Raw genomic sequence first — 15855 nt, forward strand, 5'->3', positions numbered from 1 at the left:
AATGTAGGGTTAAGAGAAAAGATGGTACCTATTCTTAGAACGCTAAATCGATTTTTTTAAAAGCTGTTTTTGCTTTATAACTTCCGGTTTTAGTAGAGAGTTAAGGATAGAGGACGCTTAATCGATTTCAGGAAACCGATTATCGCTATCTATTACCGTTTTCGCTCTTAGTGATCAGCGTTAAAACTGGAAATGGTTGATTTTTACACACTTCCATCAAAAAACTTGATTCCTAACTTTTCACTCTCTACATATCCTGGCCAAAATTGATGGTGATTCATCAAGTATTGACTCTCTACATATCCTGGCCAAAATTGATGGTGATTCATCAAGTATTGACTCTCTACATATCCCGGCCAAAATTGATGGTGATTCATCAAGTACTTCTTGAGATTTTTGCCTTCCGGACGGCATATTTGCGGATCCCAAACGTTTCAGATATCCTTTGATTTGATTGGCCGATAGAGATAAGATATCACTAGTCATGTTCTATATATAGCACAAAGTAAACGGCAAATGTTGTTGGCTCTGGTAGCCGAGTGGGTGAGTTCGCATCAAGCCGCCGTCGAGTCAACACGGGTGCTCTGGTGCTTCCACAGTGTACTATAGCCTATAGTATCGTAGACCATATATACGTTAAGTGTATTTCATAGCTCTGATTACTATATCAAAGCAAAACTACTGAAGTAGGAGTTATACTCCGTACTCTCAATTATTGCCGTTTCGGCGTAGTGTCGGTGTATCAGTGCAAACGTGAATATGGAATATAAAAAAGATCTTCAATTTAAACTAGAATTTGACAAGAAGTTCCGTGCAGTTCGACCAGTCCCCTTGGAAATCTACCATTGGATGAACTCCACTTTCCCAGGTATTTTTGATCACATCAGTGCCATGCAGTTAAATAGTGAAAATTTTTGTATTTTTCTAAAATTCAAAACGCAACAGGAATACGATGACTTTGCAGCTCATGCCCCTAGTGAGGTACCATTCACTCATTCAAATAAGGAAGTGAGTTTTGTTCGAATTATTTCCGCAGCAGATCCGACTACCCTCCTTCGTGTGTTTGAGTATCCTATCGAGGCACCGAACAACTTATTGAGTGAGGCTCTTAGTGCATATGGTTCAGTGATTAAAATAGAAGATCAGGAATGGGCCCCTCCTTATCCCCCTGGTATTAAAACTGGAACTCGCCATGTACATATTAAACTGACATCTCATGTGCCATCCCGACTTCTAGTCCATGGTTATAAAGTAGGAGTATCATACAGTGGACAACCGATTACATGTTTCCGATGCCAAAGCTCTATGCATACCGTAGCGAACTGTGTACTGAAACGGGGGGCTCAACCCCGAGGGGCAACGAGTGTAATCCCGACCACTTCTCCGTCAATTCCTCGCATGACAGAACTCGGAAAAGTGACTCCTAAGACATCCTACAAATTAGCCCCACCTGTCATTTCTACGAAATCTGGTAACCAAGAAGATGATCTTGAGCATCGACCCTCGGTTCCGGACCCAAAGGAGTTCCCTGCACTTTCAATAACGTCTCTTGAGAAAGCAAAGGACGATACCCAACTTCCCAGTAAACGAGTGCCTTTATCGCCTACATCGGAGGCCTCCGGCATACGAGTAGAGCAGCATATCACCTCACACAACATGGAGGTTGAACTACATCCCTCACCAGTTGAGGATAGCGAGATCCCGAAAGAGACACAGGAAGAGCATCTTGAACCCTTTGAAAGCGAGTTTCTCCAGCATGAGACACAAGGAATTAAATTTAGCGATGTTATTTCTAAACAAAAAAGACGCAAACTATCCCGGAAGGAAGAACTGAATTCTCACTTGGAAGGCAGCCAAGTCTCTCTGTCTTGCGATCGAGACCCACGGACTCGCCCACAGCAGGTGTTTGAAACAGATACATAAGGTATTGGTCTTCAAGGTCAATGGATACGAATTCACCCCAAGTAGTGTGGTGTGTGCCTCCGTTGGTTTGTTTTTTTTTCTCTACGTCACGTGTGTACAACACAAGTGCCCTCCGATTCTAATAGTGCAAGAGTGCAGAGTGGAACAGCGGTATTTATCACGTATACAAACAGGAAATCCTTGAGTGTTAGTTGTGTTTAAATCTACCATAGCCGTATGGTTATAATTTCACCTGCAGCACTTATATTCATAAACATCTATCATGGATTTTGTAAGTTATTTTTTGCTTCACTTCTTAGTTTTAAGACTCATATTAACTTTGAGTAGCGTAAACTTACGTAGATATCGACATTGCACAGAAGTGTTATACTACGAAATTTTCCTCTATATGACTGTGATAAACTCTTTATCCTTTCTCACGATAAATTTAAATCGCGCAAGTAGTGACGATAAAAAAGCATATTTAAACCAATTTCTCGTATGTCATAAACCGGATGTAGTTTGTGTGCAAGAACTTATACATGATTCATTTCACAATATGATGGACTATGATGTGTTTGCTAATTTAGGACCCACCACTGGAGTAGGGATGTTTATCCGAAAAGGATTGGTGCATACCAATCTTACTCTCTCCCCTGACGGACGTATTATTCATTGTGTCATACAGGGGCACCTGGTCGTCGGACTATATGCTCCTTCTGGCTATACAGCTAAGAAGGAACGGGCTGAATTTTATGGCCAAAGTTTGCCACAATTCCTGCCTCCTAATATTTCTCGTATGGTAATCATGGCTGATTGGAATACCACTGAAACCAGTGCAGATTCAATTCCGCCCACCCCCCCTTGTCCCGCATTTTTGGAATTTTTGCGGGCTTATCACTTACGGGATGTAGTCATTGTTTCCAATTCACCGAGGACCTATACCCATTGTACTTCACATTCGAAAAGTAGGATTGACAAAATATACGTCACTCCTGACTTATTTCACACTATTATTGACGTACAGACTATTATACCATCTTTCAGCGATCATGCAGCGATCAAGCTCCACATAAAAACAGATCAACCCTTGCCAGCCCTTAGCAGGCGAGGATACTGGAAGTTAAATACATCCTTACTTCACCACGACGGTTATCGGGAGGAACTGAAACAACAATATTCATATTGGGAAAGGATGCAACAATATTTTCCAGATCTCGCCTCTTGGTGGACGACATTTCTTAAACCTAAGATCGCTCGGTTCTTCCAAGGTAAAGGACACGAAACACGACACGATCGGCAGTTGATGTTTGAATTCCTCTATGAAGCATTGCGTCAGGCATGGTGTGCGGCCCCCTCACTACAGAATAAACGCACAGTGCAACAGCTCAAACTACGACTCCAAAATCTCCAGGCTCCCACACTCATGCCTTCTTTTATTAATGAGACCACATATTATAGGCTTGCCCAGGAAACTGTCACTATTTACGACGTTGCACGTCTATTGCACCGGCGGAAACAGGCTACAATAGTAGCTTTCCGACTCCCGAATGGTGATATGACTAGTGATTCGATTCAGATCCTAAATGTTTTCCGTGAGCATTACCATAAATTAGTACAACCCCGACCTTCTGACACCAATGTTACAACTCAGTTTTTGTCGATTATTCCCAAACTGATTACGGAGGAAGAGGGTCGTGATCTCATGCGCCCCATAACTTCTCAGGAAATATGGATGGCCCTCCAGGCAACAAAAGGAAAGGGCGCGCCAGGATATGAAGGTCTGCCGTACGCGTTCTATAAACAATACTGGACTTTTCTTTCCGATACCCTAGTCAAGTTATTTAATACATATTTACAGGGAGGCCCCATCCGCGGTAACGTCGGAATCACAATCTTTATCCCGAAATCCGCCACTTCCCAGACTGTACAGGAGTACCGACCCATCACTTTACTGCCTACCGATTTGAAACTTTTTACCAAAATTCTGACGGCACGTTTAAAACCCATATTGCAAAAGTATATTAGTCCATATCAGGCAGCCACCCACCCCAAATATAACATCTATTATGTGTTACGTTCGTTACGGGATTTTATAGCGTACGTGCAAACTCGGCGCATTAAAGCGGGGGTCCTTGGCATAGATTTTTCTTCCGCATATGACTGCGTTGATCACGGGTTTCTTCTTCAAACTTTAGACGCTTGGGGATTTCCTCCTGCATTTCAACAAGTCATAAGACAACTATACCAATCGGCCCAATGTCGAGTACAGATCAACGGTCATCTTTCTGACATATTTGCTCTGCAACGCGGATTACGGCAAGGTGATAGCATCTCGACGAGCCTCTTTGTGATAGTTCTAGATACCTATCTCCGGGCTCTGGCTAACATTACCTCTCCCGGTATACCGGAATACCATCAATTACACGTCTTCGGATTTGCGGATGACGTAACCTTAATAGGAACTACGCCCAAAGATATGCTCACCGCCATCCGCATAACTGACGAGTTCACCCAGTGCTCCGGCTTGGCATACAATAAACACAAGACCAAACTCCTGTCATTTCACGGATTCTCCCTACCCTCTTTACCTGATTCACGCTCTCACATTCCCACGGTTGATGTTTTAACAGTACTCGGCATAACTTTTCATAGCGATGTACGCAAACAAATGGATGCTGTCTGGCGTCCTATAGTTCTTGAGATTAAGCAGCTGCTATACTTACAACGGTTCCGAGGTCTGCATATCATACATAAGGTCCAATATCTTAACCAGTATGTTGCTGCTAAACTTTGGTACTACGCGCGTATCTTTCCCCTCCCTTCTGTTTACGCTCGCCAAATTGAATCTGTATTTATGTGGTTTCTTTGGCGGGGCTACTACTTCCGCCTCCGCCACAACACTATTTATCTTCCTCGCAGCGAAGGGGGCCTTGGACTCGTAAACATTCGTCTTAAAAGTCAAGTTTTATACATGCTAGATGCGTATCAAGACGTTGAGCCCCACATGGACTATACACGGGTGTGGATCGAATGTTTCTGGCCCGAATACTCCCAACCAAGGAATCCACCTTTCTGCAGATTTGGCAAATTATGTCCTACCTATGTCACCAATCTTGTTCAAGCATGGACATATTCTGGTGCGCTTGCTTCCCCTACTACATATACTCACCAAACCTTATACCAGCAATTGTGGAGAGCGTCACTTGTAGATGTGAGAGTCCGGGTACAGGATATGTTCCCCAATAAACAATGGCGCCATATTTGGCAAAATCTAAGAACCAATGTCCTCCCTTTGCACACACAAGCGGTATGGACGACCATCGTTCATCAACTGCCTGCCACACAAGAACGACTTCTGCGCATTGGACGTACCACAACCCTCACCTGCAAATATTGTGGCCACTCCGACACACTATCTCATCGCTACATGTCATGTTCAGGTGCCGATATTATTTGGAACCTCCTCCTTCGTATGTTGAGCTTGATCTGCCGTACACCTGTTTCTTTATTTACAGTCGATCTCCTATTCTTTCCTGCATTTCAGTATTACCCAAAAACCAAACATAATACGGTCCTCTGGTTAGTTGGTACCACATTGTTATATGTTCATCATTCCATGCCGTGGAATGATGAATGCTTATATTTCGACTTTCTACAACGGGAACGCCGCAAATATTTTTCAGTCGATCTTGAAAGACAATCTTTCAGTGGTTTTTTGCAAGCAGCTCTGTCCCACCTGTCGGGAAAGACCCTGAGGACATGAATTGTGCTTGTGAACATTTTCCTTGTTATGCATAACCATTATCATCGTACAGCGGAGTAGGTTTGCTCAGAATCACATCTTGGACTCTCTTCCCAGTGGTCGGTCCTAGATTACGCCTATATTGTCTCCATGTAATTTTGCTATGTAATATTAGTGACAGAGTACAATAAATATTCAGTGGGCTAGCGCAACATGCTAGTAAAGAAAATTGTTCTTGGCGTGGGTTCAAATCCTGCCTACGGAAAGTTTTTTTTTACTATTTTTAAAAATTTTTATAACACTTCTTTCGTTAAAATAAGATTAAAAATAATATTCAAAAAGTGATTTAACAATTATTTTTTAAAAACTTTCTTAAACTTCTTTCATTAAAATAAGTTTGCCCTTGTAGTATACAGATCCACAGCAAATGTAGTAGTAGTAAGTTTGCCCTCGTACTATATAGATCTACAGCTAATGTAGTAGTAGTAGTAGTAGTAGGAACGGGTAAGAAGCCCGCAGGGGTTGTTTGGGTTCTGTTCTCGACATCAAATCGGCAAGAATGCTGAAACGTTTGGGATCGGCAAAAATGCTTCCGGACGGATTGATACATTCACAGAGCATTTAAGTATTTTCTTCTTCTTCTAAACCCTTTTCCCAATTAGCTGAGATCTGCTTTACGGATCGCTGTCCTCCACCTGTTTTTATTTTTGTGTCATATCCGCTGTGACACCGCACTGCACCATATCGGTCTTAATACAATCTTCCCACTTATTCCTTGGCCGGCCTCAGGCTCGTTTCCCACTCACTTTTATAGCATCTACTCGGTGAGCTGCGTATTTCAAAGGTCTTCCTACATGCCCAAACCACCTCAGTCTACTTTCAGTTCTTGTAGCTTTTCTACTACTGGTCACACCAGATTACTTCTTTCTTAATGTAGGACATATTAAGGAGTTGAGTTTTCGGTAAACAAATTCCTTAAAAATATGTTGGGCTCAATATAGTTTAAAGTGTATGTTGGTCAACCAACAATTCGCCATCGTTTACCCAACAGCTTGACCTCGTATTCCCAACGGTAATTTTACTACTTATGTAAGGGCTATGCTGATAAAGTAGTTGATTGACAAATGCTCGGAAAAGTAACCAATTACAACGTAGGGAGAATATTGGCAATTGGCTAGCCTACCGTTGTACGTTATTGGTCCTACTGCATGTACTGCTAGGGACATTGGTTGAGACAAATTGGTTGGTAAATGCTTTGCAAGATGGCCAATTACAACCTAGTGTTAATGTTGATAGTTGGCCCTACTGTCTGTGCTGTTACGGACATTGGTTGATATGAGTTAGTTGGCAAATACTCGAAAGCGGCCAATTACAACGTAGTGTTAATGTTGATAGTTGGCTAGCCTACCGTTGTTCACTGTTAGCCCTACTGTCTGTGCTGCTATTGACATTGATTGAGGTGAGCTACTTGATAAATGCTCGAAAACGACAATTATAACGGAGGGCTAACATTGGCAGTTGACTAGCTTACTGTTGTTTACTGTTGGGTCTATGTATATGTTGTTAAGGATATTGGTTGAGGGAGTTGGGTGACAACTGCTCAGTAAAGCCGCTAATTAGAACGTAGTATCAACGTTGGCAGTTAGCTAGCTAGCCTAACGTTAGTCACTGTAATTGAGTCTACTGTTTGTATTGCTACGTAATTACCATATTTACTAAATTTATTCCCGTAAAATTTCTTCCACTTACCGCAGGAATATATTTCTCAGTACCAAAGACTTGTCTTAGAACTCGAGACTTGGCAAGGACATCAAAGGACTTGAAAAACCCTCTCATCTTTCTCCAGGAATTGGTTGTCCTGTTGTTATCCTTTGAATAATTGGTAGAATTCTCGTTGCTATTACTGTCATTATGTTTATTGTCCCTGTTTCTCCAGGTGCGGTTGTTTCTCCAGTTTGAATTGTTATGTCTCCGGTTGTAGATGTTGTTTCCGCTTAAAATGTGGTGACTGGAATTAAACCTGTTGTTACGATTTCCATAGTTTGATGTTGTGGTATCATAATAATCTACGGGTAAGAATATTTGCATAAGATTAGTGTTACAGTGCAAATAACTTTTTTATATATATACGAGGGTGAGTCAAAAATTATCCGCAAAGTAGCTATAACTTTTCTTACATTGTCCATATTGACCTTTGTCCTTGTATATTTTATTGTTATGATGTTCTGGTCATGCTATGTAAGTTTGGTCCTAATTCCTCCATTTGTCTTCCTTTTGTTGCAGATAGATCATGCCAGTTCCATGAGAAGTTTTCACCCTGGAACAGCGAGCAGTGAACATGACATGGCTCTGTTAGACAGACGAGTGACAATATTGATGAAGTGTCACATCGTCTGGAATTAGTCTGATTCTGTGTACGAAATCATCCACAACAGACTTGGGTTTCATAAAGTCACTCGTCCGGCTCCTTCCTCGTGCGTAACACATGTGCGACCACTTTTGAATTTTTCAATCCATTCGGGCAAAACACTGTTTCCGTATCGTGTCGAAAGTCTTTGATGGATTGCGGCCCCTGATATACATTCCAACCACAAAAACTAGATCTCTGCTCGTTGTTCCTCTTTGGTGTAAACTTCGGAGTATGTTTAGTACAAGGAGTCCAGAAGCACGTAAAAACAAAATTTACAGGAGGAATTAATGACGCAAGTACTTAGACGTAACGTAACGTAACCAAATCTAACCTAACCTAACATAAACTAACCTAAGCTAACCTGAACTAACCTAAACTAACCTAATATTAGTAGAAATAAGCGAAATTCTATCATTTTTTGGAAAATTATGCGGGACCCCTAAACTAATATAACATAAACTAAATTAACCTAACCTAACCCAAACTAACCTAAACTAACCTAACCTACCCTAAACTAACCGAATGTGAACAGAAATTACAAAAATTGGGACACTTTTTAGAGAAAAGAGCTGGACCCCATCTGCTAAACATAGGCCTAAACTTCTAATGGAACCCCATGATTTATCTGCAACCAAAGCAGGACTAGCTCAGAAGAGTAATGCTCGCGGAAGTAAGAACGAAAAACACAGTTCTAATTGGTTGGCGTTATCCATTTCTTGTCACATTGCATTCAAATAGCAGAAATCAAACATTTCCCGCTGTCGGTCTTCGTGGCAGAGTGGGCTAGCACTATATGCTAGTAACAAAACTCTATTTTGGCGTGAGTTCAAACCCGGCCCGAGGAAAGTTTTTTTTTTTTTACATTTTTAAAATATTTTTATAACACTTTTTAAATTAAAATAATATGAAAATAATACTCAAAAAAGTGATTTACTTACTTTTGTGCAGATAAGTAATAGTAGTAGTAGGAACGGGTTAGAAGCCCCGCAGGGCTCGTTTTGTTTCCCCTTGTACTCCATGATATAGGGCTCGTTTTGTTCCCCTTGTACTCCATGATATAAATTTTGTGACCAACTTCAAACGACTGGCTAGGATAGCGCGTAAAACAGCTGGGTAGAGTAGCGCGCGAAAAAAACGTACTTCCGGGAGCATTACTCTCCCGAGCGGGTCGTACAAAAGCAAGACAAATGCAGGAATTAAGATCACACTTTCATAGCCTGACCACAAGAGCATAACATTAAAATAAACGAGGACAGAGGTCAGTATTAACAATGTAAAAAAAAACTTATAGCTACATCGCAGATAATTTTTGACTTATGCACACGCACTTGTATAAAGAACGGCGCTTTTCCTATAATTTATATCCTAATTTACATTTTCTCATACCTAATTTCAGTTAAATTTAGAGATTGAGGCTTATTTACTCTCACAAAATGTTGATTGGGGGTAGAATTACTGTACTGTATTCAAACTGAAGTAAATTTTATATTTGAAGCAATGACATAAGTTTTCCTAAGATTATCTAATCCCATTTCGTTCTAATAATCTGTAATAAGTTAACTTAATTTTTTTCTTTACTTATGAGTTCTTATTGAGCGTTATTCTTTCTTATACATGAGACACCATCTACTACTTTAAGAGTCTTCATCCCGGCGAAATTAAAATACCGCTAATTTTACAGTAATTATGTGATATCTTCAAATAGATAAAAGATAATTGAAATATAGAACAAGAGCGCCCTAGACAATATTATTTTGCATGAGGTACCATTACCACAAGTCACCTAGTAGCTTTCCGTTTTCAGCTGCTTAGAAACGCGAAAATAAATGCCGATTTTAAAAATGGCTCGAAATCGAAAGCAGATAAGTGAGTCGTGATAACGGTTTCTCATGTAAAATAATGTTGTCTAGGGCGCTATTGTTCCACATTTCGATTATCTTTTATCTATTTGAAGATATCACATAATTACTGTAAAATTAGCGGTATTTTAATTTCGCCGGGATGAAGACTCTTAAGCAATACTATTAGACTTGTAATGAAGATCGCAAGTTGCCATAGCTAACATTGACATTCTATCCTCGTGTGGAGTTGAAAAAAATATGCATCCAAGTAATAACCAATAAACTTAAAACTTTTATATTATTATCACTAATACTAATTCAGAATTTACCTTTTTCTCTTCTATCCCTAATTTCTAGTTTCCCATGTGTCGTTTGAACTACAGAGGTAATAGAGGTCTGCATGGGCTCGGGTCTACAAAGCATAGATCATTTCGGGCTCGGGGCCGTAAATTTTTAAATATACAATCATATTTCTCGGACCTATTCGGACCTAACTTTGTAAATAGGCCTACACTATACAACGATATTTATTAGATCATTCTTTCTGGAGAATTTTTAATGCACATCTAAATGTGTAACTCGAGATGTCCACACTAAAAATCTATCATTGTACAATTGAGAGAAAAGCTAAGTGTGTAGTGGAGAGATAAACTAAAAGTAACTTTTTGTCTATAGTCTACACTGAATTTTGCAAGTTTAAATATTCAGCCAGATAAAGAAATGACTAGCGTGCTTTAATTAATGAACAACTCACTTTTGTAGTTTAGATTTTTTTTGACAACACTCCTTGTGAATATTAACCAGGTTTTAATAGTTACATACCAGGAAACTTACTCTTACAGTCATACATTGTACAATATAAAACTGTAAGAGTAAGTTTCCTTTAAAGATAAGTGAAGCATGTAGTAAAGGTTGATGCTCAATATATATAGTGTGTGTGTGTGTTACAATTGCAGCAGTGAAGCAGGTCCTTGCCCACTTTCTATATCGTCATAATTTTCTCAAAGAAGTGATCTGAACGGCAGCAACCAAGACAGTGGAACGAGTTGAGGATATCTTGTCCCGTTCTAGGATCCCTGTCAAACACCGTCAAGATTCGATAAAGAAACTTGAGCATCTTTTCTTCCAGTGGAAAGGACTTAAGACAAATAAGAATCGTCAGACCCAGACTCAGGAAGCCAATGAAGCCACATACTCACCATCGATTTAGGAACTTTTTGACATTGCACATTCAAGTGTCATAGATCTTATGGATAATGAAAAAGACAAATGTCCCTACAACTTCAGCGAAAGAAGGGACGTCCTGGCTGTGTTGGAGGAGTCGACACGTTGCTACTCCAAAAAGGGGGAGAAAGTGAAGAAAGAAGAATCACTATAGAGCAGAAAGCAGTGATCCAAACTTGAAGAAGATACTTTATTCGAGAAAGCAATGTTAGCGAGCAGCAGCAGCGAGGAAGAAGAGGAAGATCCAACGAATCTCCAGGCTCCAGTAAACCAGTTGATATTCGACTTCGAAAGCGAGGGCGCAAAAGTGTTATATCATCACAGCTAGACGCAATGCTCGATAGGAATAGACTCAGTGACATATGTGCGATTATGATTCCCTTCGAGGCTTCCAAGGCCTGTGGACAAGATCCTCGGGAGTTAGCCATTAATAGATCAACCATCCGCCGTCAGCGTCAACAGTACAGGCAATAGGCTGCTACTCACATTAAAGAGTCATTCAAACTAAACAATTTTGACAGTTCACTGGGATGGGAAGCTAATGAGTGATATTAGTGGAAGCAATAAGGTAGAGAAGCTGCCCATTTTGGTATCGATTATTTTGGAGAGAGAAGAAATTGCTAGAAAATCCAAAATTATCCTTTGTAATTGGAAAGGCTGCCGCTCACGCTGTGTACAGTAGTGTGAAAGAATGAGAAACTGGAAAACTTGATCCGTGCCATGTGTTTTGATACTACCAGTTCCAACACTAGCTGTTCATAACGAACGTGTATCATTCTTGAACAGTTACTAGGTCATAGTCTTCTTCACTTCGGGTATCAACATCACAACCTGGAACTTGTCCAGGTTCTCTGCCTTTGGAGCATGCTTAGGACCCATCTGCTCACCAAACATTCTCATGTTCAAACGATTCAAGCAACAGTGGCCATCCATTGACCAGGGAAAGTATGAGGTTGTCATCTCAGACGATTTTGCAATAGCAGAAATTCGTGTTGTCCAGGATGAAGGTTTTTTTTTTTTTTTTTTTTTTTTAAACAAAACTGTAGAATCGTTAACCGCGATATGCTTATCGAAAACTGCTCTTGTTGATGTCAATCTTTCTGGGAAATTTGTCATCTGGTTCATCAACCCAGATCAAGTTCCGAGCTCCTGGGCCAATGCATGGAGAGATAAACTATAAGTTACAGAAATAAATATACTTATCTTGTCTGTGAATGAAAGTATTGTTTCTTACACTAAATTAAAGGAACAAAAGCATCGAGAACAAGTTGTTTTGCTTTTTTTATTCAAGATGATGCCAGTTCATATTTTGTTTTAGTTTTTTATTATCATTTCTTTCTTTTGCTGATATCAGAAGCATTTCTTTCACAAATTATCCATTAAAAAATATAGTATTCCCATTTTCTCTTGTGAAAAAGAGGAATCAAATGTTGCCGGAACTGAATAGCAACAATTGCACCTATTCCCCACTTCAACGTTGAGTACAAAAGGAAAATTGATGATTTGGTGAGGATGGGGAAAAAAGGAAAACGGCTTTGATGGCTGTCTGAGTGAGTTCAAGACGCATCTATTAATATTTGCATAAAAATTTGCACATATTGAGATTCTATTTTAAAAATTAAGAGTATCCATGTTTCCATTTCATAAGAATTTATATAAATGCAATGAAATGAAATATTTAGTTTAACGCCCGATGATTATGGACCGAGGCTAAGGGAGACTGAATTTATATAAATGACCACCTTCTCGAGAGAATTAATATAGTTAGTAAGTGTAAACGTTAAGTTTTACTTCTTTGTACTTTTTGAACCATGTAATCTTTTTAAACAGCAAAATTAAGCATCTAATCGTTGTTAATAAAAATACAATTTTGTGTTAATTATTAAGTTTCTGTAATTCGGCCTTATTTCGGGCACATTTGATAATCACTCCAGCTTGAGCTCGGGCTCGGGCCTAAAGGTTAAAAACATATTTCGCATTCGGGTCGGGCCTAATATTATAAATTCACGTTCCGGGCCGGGCCGGGCCCGGGTTAAAAATTTCGGCCCGTGCAGATTTCTAGGAGGTAACATTCCAGTCACTCTATCCGGTGTTGTTGTACGACTTGTTGGCATCATCTTGCTAAATGTATAATTTGTAAGTGAGTCTGCACTACTTTCAAGGAAAATAGTCTGATACTCGAAAATATTAACTTATTACTGGAAGGAAAATTAAATTATATTGTAGAAGCACAAAAAGATCTAACACACTATCAATTTTGGAAAGGAAAAATAATTGGAAGAATTGTAACACTTTTTAAGAAAAATTGCAAGACAAATGAAAAAAACAAGGAACATATTTCTCTCCTAATTAAGCTGAATAAAATGTTACCTCTATATAAATAAAGTAATAGAATATTAGATATTTTTAAAGTAATAATAATACAAAATAAACATAATTATAATTTTAAAACCTGATTCGTCTGAATCCTTCTGCTCTCGCTGAAGACTTGTGCATTCGTCTAAGGCTGATGAAAATTGTGGATTTGCTGTGTTGTTTACATTACATTGAATTGCCTTGTACAGAAATGAAAGAAAAATATTAACATAAACTTTGTTTCTTAAGAATCAGTACCACTAAAAATGCATAAAACAAATTTTCTAAAATTTCAATCAAATACAGATGTTAAAATTATTAATGGTTTAATTGGATTACAAAATGTAATATATATATAATAAGTTAATATATACAGTATATATATATTTCTGTACACATAAAAAGGATCAATCTATTATTTTAATACGTAAGAAAGTATAACACACAACCTCTCAACCTCTATATTCAAGAGGTTCATCATTGTTCAGTAAAACTTTCGCAAATTAACACTGACTTCATCTACATTGGTGACATACTTACTCAAGAATTACGAATTTGTTAAAAAGCACTTGATATTTTACATTGCAATAATTTTTAAGCAAAGAGAAAAAAAGCTGCAAAATTAACACATATAACATCGTCAGCGTTATAAAGCACCCCAATGCAGCAGAATCATTATCCAACTAATTCGAATTGATCAAATAGTATCACGTAAAAGAAACAAACTAAATCCGCCTTATGCAGAGTTGTTTTGACGTATGATTAGCGTCATACTAAAGACCTGACTACTGCAGGAAACATATGTTAGTCGATCTCTTTAATATGACACTAATCACGCGTCAAAACGACTCTGCATAAGGTCCAATGTCTTTAATATTCATATACAGTAGAGTTCCTTAAACTCGGCGCTCAATAACCCGGCAGACTGGATAACTGAGACACACCCTGGCAGGGCGAAAAAAAACCCGCGCGCAGACCCATTCAACGTCATTATCAAGTATTTTTCTGAGGTCTGTCTTATGAAGTAAATTACTGTACAGTGTGTATTCATTAATTTTCATTTTCATGTATAGTAAAGGCTCTATGCCTTCATAAAGTACGTACGTTTCCTTTGTTTAAGGGTAATTGGGCAGTTTATTCTCTCTTGTATTCTCAAACAACCAATCCATACAAGTACAGTACTGTAGTTTCTGAGGAAACACTCGTACTTATTCTTTTTAATCCCATTCCCGATAACCTTTTTTTTTTTTTTTTTTAACTCGGCTACTTTTGGTCCACAATAGGTTGAGGTTTTGGAACTGTACTGTAATATCAATTATTCAAACAGCATTATCTTCATAAAGACCAATAATTTTTCTTTTAAATTGAATCCATCAATCAAATAGTATCCATCAATCAAAGGTGGATCACCACCCGGAAGTCAGTACATATTTTAGCTCATTCCCTTAACTACTGCGCAATGAAACGTTACATATTATAAATATTGTACTATAAGATAAAGTTATTTTTCAGCTACAGCACAAGACACTGATTTATTTGGTTGTGTCTCCTGATATCGAAAAATGTAACAAATAAAAGAAAATATTTGATTCATTTTACAATGAGCACACAAGATGGCACTTTCTGGTAGATCTTACTAGAAGTGCTCCGTTTTATGAAATATTTATTTGTATGTGTAAAGTATTTTAAGGTAACAATCTTATCACAAAATAGATATATTGTTTGATCGTTTTTCATGTTATGTTTCACGTTTTATTTAAATATTAATTTACATTTAAAGAAATAGATTTTGAGACGAAACTTGCGCAGAACGCCATAATGCGTTGTGGCCAAATTTGTACGTTTACTGTAGTAGTCACAATAAGAAAATTCCTGGATTCTAGCGTTGCAGTTCGAGAAAAGAAATTGCGGTAAGGGTCGAAAACTAAGTTCTCTAGTAAGTATCTAAGCAGAATTCCATGATTACTCCCTTTATTATCTGGCATCAGTAAACACTCGACACTATCTGGCAATGCCGCAGTATCAAGCAGCGTTTAGCATAGCACCGAGAACACCTAGTGATCCACCTTAACTATCAAATAGTATCTTCTATACTGTGAAAGGTCATCTTACATAATGATTTATGCACCAACTAATTACACTGCATTCAAGCCTCGCTAGTGCTTCGAAATCCATATGATTGAAATGTCCGATTTTACAGTTGATGGAAGACCACGCTGCTGTATAACGCAATCAATGGATGAACCGAAATCAAGTGTACGATTTCACAAACTTCGTGCACGTTCAGAAAACAAAGCGGGGTGCACGATTAGTCAAGAGGCAGTGTGTTGTCGAAAGTGTTCATGTGAAAGTGCAGCATACAGAACAAATAATTACAA

At 38.7% G+C, this 15855-nt stretch overlaps 1 protein-coding gene across 1 annotated transcript in view; it reads right to left on the reverse strand.

Annotated features, from left to right (window-relative positions):
- Window positions 1–15855, reverse strand: part of LOC145677409 (uncharacterized) — a gene marked incomplete at both ends in the record, with an annotated part of 72695 nt that overhangs the window by 4968 nt on the left and 51872 nt on the right. Inside the window, 2 exon segments of the mRNA XM_081747907.1 lie at window positions 7397–7713; window positions 13575–13677. Coding sequence (XP_081604033.1) covers window positions 7397–7713; window positions 13575–13677 — 420 coding nt within the window.

The sequence above is a fragment of the Thermobia domestica genome, unplaced genomic scaffold (assembly GCF_964235325.1).
Source record: "Thermobia domestica unplaced genomic scaffold, izTheDome1.hap1.1 HAP1_SCAFFOLD_847, whole genome shotgun sequence".
Taxonomy (NCBI): Eukaryota; Metazoa; Arthropoda; class Insecta; order Zygentoma; family Lepismatidae; genus Thermobia; species Thermobia domestica.